Raw genomic sequence first — 16,302 nt, forward strand, 5'->3', positions numbered from 1 at the left:
TGTGTAGAAAATGATTCTGATTAGATGCTAACATTTATAAAACATCAATCAACATCATCAAAACATCATATCAAACAATTAGCCGGAATTGAACTTATAATATTTGAGACAGCTGAGTAACATCATGAAATTTATAAAATTCATATGCATATTCTAAAAGCCAGAGACCAAATGTTGCTGATAAAATAGCTATTTGTAGTAATTTCTTGATATTATTATAGATAAATCATTACAGTTTTTAATTTAATAACATTTTTTTTACCATGTCAACCTCTTGTTGTTGATGAAATACTTAAAATTGTCAGAATCCTTTTTTATTAATTTTTGGATAGTTTACATTAAACTGTGTGTGTGTGAGTGTAGATAGATAGATAGATAGATAGATAGATAGATATTCACCCTACTCACTCTTCTTCTGGATGAACTTTATGCAAATGAGCCTAGCAGCAACCAATCAGATTGTTGATATTGGGTGCAGTAACCAGTTGTGTCACACCCTCAGCGAAGCTACATGTTCAGTATTCAGTACTCAAACACACACTGTGCAGAAGACATGGTGGTTGAAAAATTGTCATATTTAAAATATGAAATATTATGATATTATAACATCAAATTAACTCTTTTAACTTTTTAAATCGTTATACATCGTTACTCTAGACACCTACATCTGCTTGTGATTTAGCAATATGCCACAAAGTGGCCAACAGCTGGCGAGGGAGGTGACTGTAATGACAGTGCAGCATTAAATTAAACAGGTCATGACTGCCGTCTGCAGGATTTAAAATATATAAATAAAAAATATCAACTAAAAATACAAACTCCACCCTACAACATGCACACATAGGCCTTTACTGTGCTCAGATTATTTTGAAGTTCTGTTCTTTGGCATTTTTATCCTTTTTTTGCCCACGTCCCTGACTGTATATGTAATTATTGAGCAATATTTATTAATATAATAAACGATAATAAAGCATATGCTCACACAGGGCACGCACATGTGAAATAGCTTTGGATCTTCAACTGGCTTCTGCATCCATTGTAACTCATGTAAAAGTGACATTTCATAAAGAGTGAGCGAGGAAGGGAAGGACAAAGAAAAAGAGAGAGAGAAAGAGAGAGAGAGAGAGAGAGAGAGAGGGAGAGACGGAAGCATCCACTTATAGGCCAGAAGCTTGGAAGTCAGTTAAGGGATCCACTTGAGAAAACAGTAAAACAAATGTACTATGACAACACACACACACACACACACACACACACACACACACACACACACACACACGTACACACACACGTACACACACACACACACACTGCTCATATAAACACTCCACCGTCCAAAAACAGACACATAACTTATTGATGAGTGTGTTTGACTGACCCAGTCTTCACTTGACCTACATTCAGAGAATAACGTCAAGGTAGCTTAGATACACAGCATGACCATATGCACTCTGTGGCCAAAAGTATGTGGACATCTGACCATCACAACTGAATGAGCTTGTTGGACACTTTAATTGGTGGCCCTTTGCAGCTAAAGCAGCATCCAGTTTTCTAGGAAGGCTTTCCACAAGGTTTTGGAGTGTGTCTGTGGGAATTTGTGCCCATTCAGTCAAAAGAGCATTTGTGAGGTCAGACACTGATTTTTTGATTTCAGTCGGCCTGGCTCACGACCCACGTTCCAGTTCCTCCCAAACGTGTTCAGTGGGGTTGAGATCAGGGCTCTGTGCAGGCCACTGGAGTTCCTCCACACCAATCAAACCATGTCTTTGTGGTTGTCTCTTTGTGGACAGGGGCCTAGTCATGCTGGATCAAAGGGCCTTCTCCAAATTGGAAGCATATAAGTGTCTAAAAAGGAATGTTGTAATATTAACATCACCCTTCAGTGCAACTAACAGGCTCTGAAAAATAGCCCCAACCCATTATTCCTCAATGCAGTCAGGCGGGTGACATTCTCCTGGCATCTGCCAAACCCAGCTTCACACCACTCCAGCCGACACTCGGCATTGCGTATAGTGATCTTAGGCTTGTATATAGCTGCTCAGCCGTGGAATCCCATTTCATGACGCTCCCTACGCATAGTTCTTGCGCGGATGTTGCTTCCAGGGCCGGTTTGGAACTTGTTTTTATGTGCTTGACGCTTCAGGCCCCGCTCTGTGAGTTTACATGGTCTACCGCTTCATGACTGAGCTGTTGTTGCTCCTAAACGCTTCTATTTCACAATAATAGTACTTACAGTTGTCCAGGGCAGATCTAGCAGGGCAGAAACTTCAGGAACTGGCTTTTGGTAAAGTGCCGTTTAAAATCACTGAGCTCCTCAGTAAAACCTATTTTTCGGTCTATGTTTGTCGATGGAGACTGCACGGCTATGTGCTTGATTTTATACACCTGTTAGCAATGGTGTTCAATAGCACCTGAACTCAATATTTACGAGAGGATTCCACATACTTCATATAGTGTATAGTGTATTTCTTATCCCATGCAAAGCAGTTATAAACATAGTCGATGTCATGTGGTATAATTACATTTACCCACATCCCCATCTGAAACTAATCCTGTCCAATTAGTACTTATGACTGGCTTACTTATTTTCTTTCCCTCATTTTTCTGTTTATCTTGGGCTCTCGTTCTTACTGACACTGCTTTTTTTGTCCCCGCTGCTTCACTCACCCATCTTACTTTTTTGCTTCTTTGATCTCTATTTCTCGTCCACTGTATTGAGAACAAATGGAAATCGATTACTGTGGGCCTGCAGCTGCAGTTTGGCGGTGTGTGAGTTTTACGGCGGCGGTGTGGAAAAAGAGTCAGAAAGTGTAAACGAAAGCTGTGAATGACTCAGACAGGACGGACTCATCACTCAAGCTTTTTTACAACTACAACATCTGGAGAATAGGAGTCTTGTTTGACATTTGCTTGACATTTGCAGAAATAAAGTGCTTTCAATCCACACTTTGAGCTCAGAGGGCAGCGGTGAAATGCGTCATGTGTGCAAATTCCGAAGGCTAATGTGGCTACCAGTGGATAACAGCTGGTAGGGAACAGCTAGCTTGATTTCCTGCATAGCTCCTCTCAGGAGAGGTCAGAGGTGAACAGTGCTCTGTGCCCAGTTACTCTATAGCAGCAGAGTATGAAGACTAAGGTCGCTTGCTGTTTAAGTAGCAGAAATAAAGTGGTTTTATGCACAAAATTTACCTAAAATGCTAACAGGGTTATCAGTGAGTAACAGCTAGTCAGGAACAGTTCACTCAGTCTTACTAGCATAATGCTAATTGGGTCTTCCCAGATAGCGAGCATATATCGGTCCGCTGGCTTGATAAGGTCGGCACCCCGCTGACTGTTTGCCACTGCTGGTCCACCCTCGGACTGCCCGGATTACTGTCCTGCATACAAGCTCTAACTCGTTTTTAATCTCCTCAAACTGATTTTAAATGCACAGAGACTTTTATTTTAGAAAATAAACCGAGACAAGTATTACAAAGAACTGAGAGAAAAAAATCATGACTAGGCCTGATATAAAATGATTTTATACAAATGTTGTTGCTGAGCTAGATTAAAATTATTTTCTAAACTAATTTAACTAAAGAAAGGAAGGAAGGTAAAAAAGGTAAATTGGACTGTAAGTGGAAAATGAGCGATAATAAGTGGAATTTTGTCTAACAGTCTACTTAACCACCGGTGGGCTGCCCAGAAAATGCTGAACAAAACACCAGTGGACTGCCAGCTTTGCCATCAGCGGGCCAACAGTGGACCACTATCCCTCTTGCTATCAGGGTTATTTGTTATTTACAGCAGTAGCATTTTGTCAATTTGTCAAAGGTCATGAGCTCGCTACTTCACCAGAAATGCTAACATGGCTATCAGCTACTTGGAGCATTTCACTCAGTCTCGTTAGCATATTGCTAAAAGAGGCTATTAGGTCTTATTTGTTATTTACAGCAGTAGCGTTTTGTGGTGGACTCCACTGATTCACTTAAGCTAGTGTGAAATCTTCAAAAAGTAGGTCCTAAAATGATGTGTCAGTCATTATCTAACGTTATTTTTATTTAATGTTATTTTTCCCAAATCTGCTTAACTTCTGGCTCTCGCTCCCAGCTTATCCAATGATGTCAAATGTGCTTATATTTTGTTATTTACTAACATCATGAGCTCACTACTTCACCAAGCATTAGCATTTTAGCATCGACTGCTGATTCACAAAAGCTGGTAAGAAGTGTCTTTTCAAATCTTTATAAAGTAGTTCCTAACATTACGTGTCAGGCATTAGCTACCGCGTCAACCTAGCTCATCTCCTGTTTATTTATTTATATATTTTCATAAAATCCACCTAGCTCAGGCCGCGCTTGTCCAAAGATGACAAATTTTATACATATTTCCCTCTAATCCACTTACCTTTGGTCTAGCTTGTCCAAAAATGACAAATGTGCTTGTATTTTGTTATTTATTAATGTCATGAGGACGAAGAATTATGTAGGCTCAGACATTTTTATGCAGATGTTCACTAATGAGAGACCACATATTCAACCATAAATAAATAAATTAAAAATAAATAAAAGTCACATAGAAATATTTTATAGTAGTTTATGAAGTCTCTTCACTAAAGATGCTAACATGGCTAATTGTAAATAATGGTTAGATCTCATTGGCGTTATGCTGGATGTGTCCGTTCTCAGAAGAGGTCAGAGGTCAGACAGCCACCACATTACCCAAATGCAGCATAGTTTGAAGACCAAGGTTACGATCCGACCTTGGATAGTTGTGCGTCAGCACTTGTATAATAAGCGAAAACTGATATGATGTTGTGATGTTCCACACTTTTGACAATAGCTTTCAGATTTCATATCACTATAGAGATGTATGGTATATGAAAGTATGCAGTCAAAATGGCCATTAGGTACAAGTTATTCATTTTTCAGTGTCAGGAAAAAAGCAAAAAAACATATTTGACCAAAATTTACCTCAAAAACAAATATACATTTTTTCAGCATTTAGCCTGTCCACCCTTTGTCCACCTTCATTACAGCTTCCATTCTTTTCAGGAGACTTGCTTTCAGTTTCTCAAAGAAATCTGCAGGGATATTTTTTTCAAAGTTCAGTCTTTGAAGTTGGTTGCATTTTCTGCTTCTTACGATCAAAGTAATCTCAAATGTTTTCAATAATATTGAGGCCTGGACTCTGGGGTGTCCAGTTTATTATCCAGACAAGACGAAAGTTTTAAATACTGTTTATCTGACGGGGGCAGATTTGGTGGTCTACCATGTCTTGCAGGTGGTTGTTAGGAATCATAGTTTCTCTATATTTTTAATCACTTTTCGAATTCCATTGGAAACTTATTTAAGTTCGACTTTCTGCCTCTTTCAGCGTTACGCTAATGAGGCTGAGTGAACTGTTCCAACTAGCTGGTAGCCGTGTTAGCATTTTTGCTGTAGTAGCGAGCTCATGACTTTAGTAAATAACAAAATATAAGCACATTTGACATCTTTGGATAAGCTGGGAGTGAGAGCCAGACCTAAATTACGCAGATTTGGGAAAAATAAAAATAGCATGTTAGATAATGACTGACACATCATTTTAGGAACTCTTTTTATATTCCTGTTTTGGAAACTCCTCAATTATTTAACGTCGACTTTCCCCTTATATGTAATCTCCCCAGAAATATCACCTGAAAAATGAAAAAGGTGTATTGATGGCCAAGAAAGTTAAATAAACAAAAGGATAGTCTCTGCTTTTTCACAGAACTGTACGTCCGTTGAATTGTTGAGCCTTACTGAGATGTGATGGAGTGGTTTCTATGACAATTCTGTTGATCTTTACGCTATTTTTTAAAGCCAGGAACTGAGCAGCGAGTCCATGGACGATTAGGCATGTGCCGGACATTGTGTGCAGTATCGTTATACAGAACTATGTACTAAATGGTCATTGATTTCTATTGTGTTTTTAAATTGGGTTATTATTGGTTGTGTGTGTGTTTATGTGTGTTACGCTTGCAGAGGCTTTTTATGTCCTCGTTTTTTTCTCCTTTCTTCTCTCGTCCTCCCATTTCTCCTCTCCTGTCCTCTTCTGCTTGTGCATGACTGCATGCCTTTTGATCTTTCACTCTTTTTCCCCTGGCTGGCCTGTGGGTTCCTCACTGCTCTTTTCCTCTTCTCTCTTTTCTCTCTCTCTTCTCTCCTTTCCTCTTCTTCTCCAGCAAAACGATAAAAGTAAGGATAATCGATGACGAGGAGTACGAGAAAAACAAGAGTTTCTACCTGGAGATCGGGGAGCCGCAGCTTGTAGAGACCAATGAAAAGAAAGGTGGGAGGGGGCGTGGCCTAAGTGGGCCAAGCCGGGCCTCCATGCCAGCAGGGGGAGGCAGAGAGGGGAGAGGGAGTGCACACACAAACACACATACACAGCGTACACACACACACACACACACACACACACACACTGGTTTTAATACTTTGTCAGGACATAAGGCAGTACATAGTCCCCTATGTATTATCTATGTCGTTGCTGTCGTATCAAAACCTCGTTATTTCTTGACACCAAGGCTGACCAGTATGGGTCCTGTGGGCAAAGACATTTGATTTGGCCCACCAGAACCTGCTACTCCCTCAGCCAATGAGATGACACATGTTTTATAGAACGTTATATCCATTTTCCATTGTTATTTCTCATTTTTAAGTTGCTGTTTACTTTGACCTTTATTTATTAAGTTGGCTTGGAAATGTATCAGTAAATTTAAAGTGGCGGTGGATTTAAGTTGGCAGTAAATTTAAGGTGGCAGTGAATTTAAAGTGGCAGTACATTTAAGGTGGCAGTGAATTTAAAGTTGATCTAAATTTAACTTAGTTTTTAGATCATTAAGTTTAAGTTGGCAGTAAATTTAAGGTGGCAATGTATGGTATCAGTAAATTTAAGGTGGTAGTAAATGTAAGGTAGCAGTACATTTAAGGTGGCAGTGAACTTTAAGGAAGCAGTGGATTTAAGGTACTAGTGTATTTAATAGCATAGGACCACCTTAGCACCGACCTGGGACACCATAGGCAGCACCTAACAACACCTTACCAGCCACCTTGGATACCATAGCAACCGCATAGCAACATCTAAGCAACACTTGGGCAACCATCAAAAGTCTCCCACCATTTTAACATTTTAAAGTAATTAGCTGGCTTTTTCAAGCCAACTTAAACTTTGTTTACTAACTTTTCCTTTCTAGTTACGCTTTTTCTTCTCCTCTTAAGTCACCATGTCAGAGATACACAAGGTTTTCTTACAACAGTGACCTATGATTAAAAACATGTTTTTATTAATATGATTTGCCCTTTCACTTTTAAAAGATGCAAAATGGGGACCTTTTCACAGGTCCTGACATTGTAAGTCATTTGTCTGAAATTTGTCCTGGAAATGTACAAATACGCACACACCCACACACACACACACACACACACACACACACCTGGACCATCATCCCTCTCTGAACTCCCTGACACTTGGTGTGGACTTGGAATTTCATCAGCCGCCGTCCTCCGAACTGGCCCCCGCGTGTGTGTGTGTGTGTGTGTGGGCGTGTGTGTGGCTGCCTTGCATGGTTCCAACCCCCCCTCTGCCTGTTGTCTTGTCTCTGCAGGAAGACGATAACGGTCAGGGTTCTCGATCGAGAGGAGTACAATAAGCAGTGCAGCTTTTATGTAGTGCTCCAGACACCGCAGTGGAGGAGGAGAGGACGCACAGAACACAGAGGTTTCTCTCTCTCCCCCTCTCTCTCTCTCTCTCTCTCTCTCTTTCTCTCGTTCCCTATGACTTGGTGTCACTCTCTCTCTTGCTTCTTCTTCCTCTGTGCTCTTCAGTAGTGGCTTCTCTCTCCTACCGTCTGCTTGGTTTCCTACTAATCCGAGAAAGTTTCCTTTGGTTTCCTTGGTGGCTTCTTTCCTAATTCACGTATACAATGTATATAACACTGATATAGCTCATACACTCACTGGCCACTTTTTCAGGAAACCCCTACTTTGTAACTCCACTTTGTTGGTGTGCGATGAGACCAGGGTGTCAAACTCAACCACTAAAAGGGCCATGTTAAAAAATCTCACCAAATCCGTGCGCCAGCTTTTTTTATTCCATTTTTACTCAAAGTTTTGCCATTTTTTATTCAAAATATGCCAAAACTGCAACAGCAAAGTAGGCAATAAAGGAGAACTCCACAGATTTTGCAACGTTATTTAACAATTCTATGGTTTAGATGTAAACAAAATCATTCTGAGTAGTTCGGTGTGAAATGCGAGTCAGAATCGTTCACCATTATAATACTAGGAACCAGACGTCTGAAGCATTTAATGACTCTAAAAGCTACATCCCATTAAGTTCTTACACAAAATGGTTATAAATGTATTGCTTGGTACCTGAGACGTTGTTTTGTGATACTTTTGTTATAAAGTATGGAACCAGCCCTGTGACAGTACGTGACTGAAGTGCCCTTGAGCAAGGCACCTAGACCCCAATTGCTCCCGGGGCGCTCCAGGTAGGGCTGCCCACCGCTCTGGACAAGTGTGCTCACTGCCTCCTAGTGTGTGTGCATCCACTAGTGTGTATGTGGTGTTTCACTACGCGGATGGGTCAAATATGGAGGTGAAATTTCCCCGTTGTGGGACTAATAAGGGTCACTTAATTTAAGTTTGGGCCTGAAATGTATTTTTAACATAAAAAGAGGAATACGTCTGCGTTTCCTCTCAAAACCGCTTTCTCAACTGAGATCAATGCAAGCAAGCTAACATGCTTTTGCAGTTACTAGCCTGTAGATACAGCCGTCCAACACAGCTAACGCCGGCGTTGTATCCGATTCAGTTCCTCCTCAAATTCCCAATCCCTTTGACAAATCAGGTCCTCGGGCGGCGCATTTACTAAACAGAAAACAACGTCCAGCAACACTGGAAGTACGGAAAGCGAAAAAGGTTCAAAGAAGGTTTGTACGGCAGCTGCATTCACCCAATCAGTGACGAACAACAAGTATTTATCAGTACGATTGTTCACTGTTTATACACATTGAAAATAATGTTTATCATGGCATCTCAATTATGCCGTGTTATCTTGGGTGAATTTCTATTGGGGTTTGGGTGAAATCACGCAGCCGTTCAAGCTTTTTTTGAACCTTTTCGCTTTCTGTAGTTCCAGAGTTGCTTGGCGTTGTTTTCGGTTCAGTGAATGCGCCGCCTGGGGACCTGAGTCATCAAAGGGAATGTGAATTTGACGGGGAACTGAATTGGTCACAATTGAACGGCTGTAGCTACAAGCCAGTAACTACAAAAGCACGTTAGTTTGCGCTAACTATGAATTAATTTCCCAATCTGAATGAGACGAGACGATTATAAAAATACTGTGTGGACCACTGACCAATATGTTGGACCTGTAAAAGTTAGGTGGGGCTCATAAAGCGGTCAGAGAGTGGAAATACGAGGTAGGAGTTTCTAATAACATGATGAGATGGAAATTCTGCATAGGTCAGTAGATTCAGATGATTGTTTTGGTGTAAAACGGTTCATTGCTGAGAAGCTTACAAGCTTGGATTTCTTTACAGGGGTGCTGATAGGAACCAGGGGTCACCATGTCTATATCACAATTATAGCCATTTTATTTACCATCCAAAGACATCAGTGGACCCACACAAGTCTTCTGAGTCATATATTTAACACTGATGATGGTAAAATAGTCATACCTGAAAAGATATGTTTTCTTTGAGGACTATTTTGCCTCATAACACCCTCCATGTACCCCTCTGCCATGATTTTAAGTACGTTTTAGCCTAAAATTTATCTCAAAATTAGCATAAAACAATGTCTGCATCATCAGGTAGTGTATCTGTACTGATTTCATGTAATACCCTTCTGTGAGGGAGCTTTTAGAGGCATTTAACTCTTCAGACGTCTGGTTCCTATCACCACTACTGTGAACAATTCTGACTCGGTACGTTTATCTAGATCAGAGCATTTCACTCCAAACCACTCTGAATGACTTTGTTTCCATCTTAACCATTTAATTACGCAGAAATTTTGAACATTTGTTGGAATTCCCCTTTGATGGAACATGCTGCCCTAAGATTAAGATAATATCACAATATTATCTTTGTTTTAAGAGTGTTTAGAAATCCACATCTAGTCACATCTGTCTTACAGATGTTATTGGTAATAGATTACTGCAGTGTTATTTGGAAGTCGCTCTCACGGAGAGAACATTATAAACAATGCTACAGAGGACAGAGGCTGAGAGAAATGGGCTCTCACCTACACACAGGCTTTATCAGCCATCTTTGTTTTCCATAGACTTCCCGGCCACTCCGCGCCACGCTCTGCGGTTAATCCGCCTGATTTATTAACCTTCAGGACGTGTTTATCGATTCGGACAAAGGATTTTATACTGCATCAATCAAATGTTCCATTAAAATAATCTCAGAATCGCAGTCAGACAGTGGAAACATCAGCCTTACCACTAAAGGACATAAGACGGAGCATAAACACGGGTATGTGTGGGCGGAGCAAGGAGAGAGCAATAAAACAGAGAGAGAGAGAGAGAGAGAGAGAGAGAGAGAGAGAGAGAGAACAAGACAGGGGGATAGAGAGAGAGAAAAGAAAAATAATAAGAGAGAGAAATTGAAAAAGAGAGAACACAAAAGGGAGAGAGACACAGAAAGAGGGAGAGAGAGAGAGAAAAGAAAAGAAAGAGGAAGGGTAGACAAAGAGAGATAGAAAAGGAGAGAGGGAGGGAGAGAGAGAGAGAGAGAGAGAAGTAAGAGAAAATGTGGACAGAGGGAAAGATAGGGAGAGAGAGTAAGAAAGAGAGAGGGAGAAAAATCAAGAGAGAGAGGGATAGAGAGAGAAAAACAAAAAGAGAAAGAAAGAAAAAGAGAGGGAGGGAGAGAAAACAAAAGAGAGAGAGAACAAGAAAGGTAGAGTGAGAGACAGAAAGCAAGAGAGAGAGAGTGAGAAAGAGAGCTGGAGAGAAAGAGAGAACTAGAGAGGGAGAGAGACACAGAAAGAGAGAGAGGGAGAGAGGGGGAGAACAAAAGAACAAGACAAGGAGAGAGAGGGAGAAAAAGAGAAAGAGAGGACAAAATGGGAAACGAAATGAAGAGAGAGAGAAAATAGGAGGGGCAGAGAGAGAGAGAACAAGAGAGGGAGAGAGTCACCGAAAGAGAGAAAGGGGGAGAGGGAAAGAGAGCATGAGAAAAAGTGAGAGGGGATAAGAGATGGAAAGAAGTAAAGAGAGAGAGAGAGTAAGAACAACCAAATAACCAATAGTGATTATTATTGATTATTATATAACCTGAAATTTGTCTTGACTCTTTTATTTTCCTTTTCTTTTTCTTTGATTACTAATAACCCCCATCTTTTTTAATGTGTTTCTTATTAACTGCTTTGGCAATAGTGTATTTTTATTACATTCATGCTAATAAAGCACTATTAGACTTGAACTTGAACTTGAGAGAGGGAGAGAGAGAGAGAGAGAGAGAGAGAGGGACTGCATTTTTCCTAATGGGGATCTGGCAAATGTCCCCACAATGTCATACATGTTTGTCATGATCCTGGGCACATTTGGTCCCCACTAATAACAACATAACCCTGAATATAATAACACTGTCCACATTTACTGAGAGTGTGAGGACAACAGCCACACACACACACACACACACACTCACACACACTCACACACACACTGTGAGCAGTGGTCCAGTCCTCTTTAACCCGTCCCCCTGTACTGCACTGTACTGTACTATACTGTACTGCACTGTACTGTACTGTGCTGTACTGCACTATACTGTGCTGTACTGTACTGTACTATACTGTACTGTACTGTACTATACTGTACTGTACGATCCTGTACTGTACTATACTGTACTGTACTGTATTGCATATGCAGGGCTTTTTTAATGGCCTGCTCTGTTTATAGATAATGCGTCTCTCTAATGGCTGTAATTAGCTGTAACAGCGTGTGCAGTCGTTTATTCTCACAGCGCAGTTACAGAGAGAGAGTTTATCTGTGTTTATTGTTGACTTTTTGTTTTTTAGATTGGTCGACCTGTAGTTCAGTCATCAATCAGATCACAGAGAGAGAGAGAGAAAGACAGAAAGAGAAATGAGAACGAGACAAAGAGAGAGAGAGACATGAGAGAGATTTAAAGAAAGCAAGAGAGACAGACAAAGTAAGAAAGAGAGAGAGACAGAAAAGGAGAGAGAAAGAGGGAAAGAGAGAAATAAGGAAGGGGGAGTGAGACAGAAAAAGAGAGAGAGAGAGAGAGAGAGGCAAAAAGACAGATACAAGAGAGACACATAAAGAGCGGCAAAGACAGAGAGACACAGACGTGAGAGAGAAATAAAGAAAGCGAGAGAGATCGAGAGAGTAAGAAGAGACAAAGTGAAAGAAAGAGAGACATAGAGAGAGTGAGCAAGAGAGAGAGAGAGAGAGAGAGAAAGATGGAGAGGCAGAAAAGGGGGAGAGAGAGAGAAAGAGGGAAAGAGACATAAGGAAGGGGAGTGAGAGAAAAGGGAGAGGGGAAGAGAAAAAAGAAAGACAGAAAGAGAGAAATAAGAGAAAGACAGAGAGACAAAGACAGGCAGAAATAAGGAGAGTGAGAGAGAGATCATGAGAAACAAAGCGAGAGAGACAGAGACATGAGAGAGATATAAAGACAGCGAGAGAGAGAGACATGAGAGAGAGATAGAGAGCTAGGTAGAGAGATACATAAAGTGAAAGAGAGAGAGAGAGACATAAGAGAAAGAGACATAAAGATAGAGGTAAAGAGTGTGAGAAAGGGAGAGAGAGAGAGAAAGAGAGAGATCGTTGTATTCACACTGCACTGGAACAGTTTCTAATTTGGCTCTCCGTGTTTCACTTCAGCCTCTCCACAACACACACTGCTCTCCTTCTGTCACGCACAGCTGTGTGTGTGTGTGTGTGCGTGTGTGTGTGTGTGTGTGTGTGCGTGTGTGTGTGTGTGTGTGTGCGTGTGTGTGTGTGTGTGTGTGTGTGTGTGTGTACACACTGTCTACTTTAATAGAAATAAATAATGCTTAGAAAATAAATAGAAACAAGCAATATTATCGGCCAATAGAATAAGAACAATTTCTCAACTTAAAATGACTGAAAATAAGTAAAACATGACTACAAATAAGTTAAATACTTTATTTTCATAAAAAACTTTAATTGAGAAATATTAGATATACTGATTATATTAAAAATTCATCTGCCGAGATATAACTGAAGCTCAGCCCAGACCAGTCCGAGAGCTGTAAATGATCCGAAATCCCGAATTAACCTGCTCTGGAGCTCTGAAGCAGGTTAGGCGTGCAGTAGCCAAGATGCCATTGTGATGTAGCCCAATAAGAGGTAGTCCACCATCGTGAGACCTAAGACTCTGGGTCAGGATGAACTCAGCTTAAAATAGATATAGATAGACTGAAATCCAGTCAGGTGTATATTCCTTCCAGTATGCTATGCACCATCATTTGGAATTGCTGTTGATAATGGCCATCACCCCTCCCTATTTGGGGTCATTCAGGGGCATTACGTAGACCCTTAATTCCGTATGAACCGGCCAGTCAAAACACGCACAAATTACATTACCAGACCTCCTCTGGGAAAACTAATCCAGCTCAAAAAGGGCTTTAAATTGAATTTCTCGTTATTTTGTCGTGAGGACATGCACACTAGAAGAAGGTACAGCACAAGTTTCAGTGATGGAAAGCACTGAAAATCCCAGATCCAGATTATAATATGAAACAAACAAAGCCACATTTGCCACATTTAAAGAAAGCTAACTATGACTGTGAGTACAATCAAACATGCAGTGTTTCACACACAGTGCTGCACTAAATCAAGCACTGATTGTGCTGTCTTTGCAGTCAAACCTGCAGTTGATCTTTAAGTACTGCTGATATCCATGATATGCTCAGAGAATAATTTACTAGGGCTGCATAAAAAATCAGTAACTTAACCATTAGGCTAAACAGCCACTTAAGCCAGGTTTACACTATACAACTTTAACCTTGAGTAACTTAACCATTAGGCTAAACAGCCACTTAAGCCAGGTTACACTACACAACTTTTACCTCAATTTTAGCCCCGATTCTCAATCTGGCTGAGCCTGTGCTAGTCGGCTCTGGTCTGCAGATTTTTGGGTCAGTCAGGGTCGACAGTTGGAGAAAGAATCGAGTCGTGTGTGAGGGGCGCAGACTAAGATTTTTGGCCTCCTGATCGCGTTTCAGACCGGTTGGAGTTTTTCAAACATTTGATTTTGTCGACCCGGCTCTGAGAGTAATCTAGTGTAAACTGATCAACGAATCAGTCTGAACAGACTCCTGTACCAGCCAATGAAAACTGAGAGCGTGAAAGACGGAAATACAGCAAGTAAACAAAGAAAAATGGTGGCAAGTCACTCATGTGTGGAGCGAAGCTTTTTTATGAGCTGAGTTTCAGGCACAGTCGAGTTTTTGTACATTTAAAACTCTAAAAATACCAAACTGATCACATTTTTGAATCCATGATCCTGACTTTCACATGTTTACCTGCTGCTTCTTTACTGTGTCAGCGCAAACGGCAGAGAAAACAACAGCAGCAGCTCCACATTGGTTTATTTGGCAGAGAACTTGTAGAGAGGAGAATTACCAGTCTCTAATGTCTTCCAGGTTTCTCAAACGCTAGAGGGCGCTCCTGAGCTTGTCCAAAATGAATGGGTTAAGATGGAGCATTTGAGAAAAATCATAGTTTATAAATGCTTAAACGCTTTTAATGTAAAAGAATACAATCAGTGCCTCATGTACGATTATGACGTCTGTGAGCGCGAACAGCCAATGAGCTGCTCCCCTCGCCAACCAATGAGCACTCAGTAGCAGTAATGTCAGCGTTCTGCTGCCCAAAACTCATTTGCTGTAGAAAAAAAGGAAACATACAGGTCAGGTTTTTTTGCTTTTTTAGTGAAATACATCCTTCTACTTTGTAAAGTTAAAGGAAAGTTCTGGGCGAGAGATTAGAAACTGTTTTAACTTTTAATTTTTAGTTGTTTACCTTGTTTTCACTCCAATTCATTGAGGACTCACTCGCAGGTGCCCCCTGCTGTTCTGCAGTCTTGTTTTTGATATAACGGGGGAAATAGGAAGTGGCCAGGCTCGTCATGAACCAGCTCTGGTTCTTTGGGTCTCATGGTGACGGGAGAATGAGAGAGTTTGCGTGAGTTCGCATGAGTTTGCGTGAATTCTCGTTTGCGTGAGTTCCCTGTGAGTTCTCGTGAGTGCCCGTGAGTTTGCAGGAATTCGTGTGAATTCTCATGAGTTCATGTGAATTCAGTGAGTTGTGTTCAGTTCAGCAACAGCTTAAAAGTTGAGCAGTTTGCGATCCCTAACTGTTCAGTGTGTGATTCATAGTGTGAGATTCCCAGTCTTTTATGATCTGTTCAGACTTTAAAAATCTTAGGTTTTACAAAATACACACATGCACAGTTTAAAAACTACTCCATCCTGAACACGAAAGCTTGCATATAGAAAATAATGACTGTCCACTGTAGTGACTGCCATGCATGAAGGGGTTAACCTCTGCAAAAGACCCTGCACTGCCTTTCACTTTCGTTTCTTTACAGTAACAGTGTAATTATAGGCTAATTCTTGATGAGGTTTGTTTATGTGCTCAGTAAACAAACAATGACTCTGGTATAGCGTGTAGTCTAACAGTAACCCACTCACAACCGCAGAGTAATGAACTCATCACACACACACACACACACACACACGCGGTAACCACTCACTCTGTCGCTGGTTTCGTTAATTATACAGAGGTTCGTTACGGTAATGACTAATTAAGTACACCCATTTAGCATGACTCACTGCTTAAAAGACCACTGAGATCACCCACTCTCAACAGCACTCCACACACACCAAAGGGGCGTCGAGATCACACACACACACACACGAGCGCTCCAAAAAGAGGAACATCACACACAGGTCTACTCAGAGCACAGCATAAACGTAAAACGAGGGAGTGAGGCAAAGTCACAAACCAGAAAAACCAAGGAAAACAAACGGCTCAGTAACGTACAGCAGGCTGACATGGTACTTCGCAACGTGAGTGTGAACACAGACAGGTTATATTAATATGGGGTGAGATACAGGTGGTGGACATCAGCAATCAGGGGAGGCAGAGCGTGGATAGGTGGATGGTACTGAGCCCGAAGTCAGGTGACCTCCCAGAGAATCCTGGGAGTTGGAGTTCGCAATGAGGAGCAGCGGTTTAGCGAAGCCGGGGATAGGCGTGACTTTATTCTATTGGCAATCTAAATCTAGTCAA

General features: G+C 41.0%; 1 protein-coding gene across 3 annotated transcripts in view; it reads left to right on the forward strand.

Moving 5' to 3' along the window:
• slc8a1b (solute carrier family 8 member 1b) overlaps positions 1–16,302 on the forward strand; it is a 170,551-nt gene that overhangs the window by 119,363 nt on the left and 34,886 nt on the right. For 2 of the 3 annotated variants that reach the window (XM_036592755.1, XM_036592756.1), the window contains exon 3: positions 7,610–7,722. In XM_036592755.1, coding sequence (XP_036448648.1) covers positions 7,610–7,722 — 113 coding nt within the window. Of the gene's footprint in view, positions 1–6,184; positions 6,292–7,609; positions 7,723–16,302 lie in introns of all 3 variants that reach the window. The other variant, XM_036592757.1, reaches the window with a different exon arrangement.

Source organism: Colossoma macropomum, unplaced genomic scaffold (genome assembly GCF_904425465.1).
Source record: "Colossoma macropomum unplaced genomic scaffold, Colossoma_macropomum, whole genome shotgun sequence".
Classification (NCBI taxonomy): domain Eukaryota; kingdom Metazoa; phylum Chordata; class Actinopteri; order Characiformes; family Serrasalmidae; genus Colossoma; species Colossoma macropomum.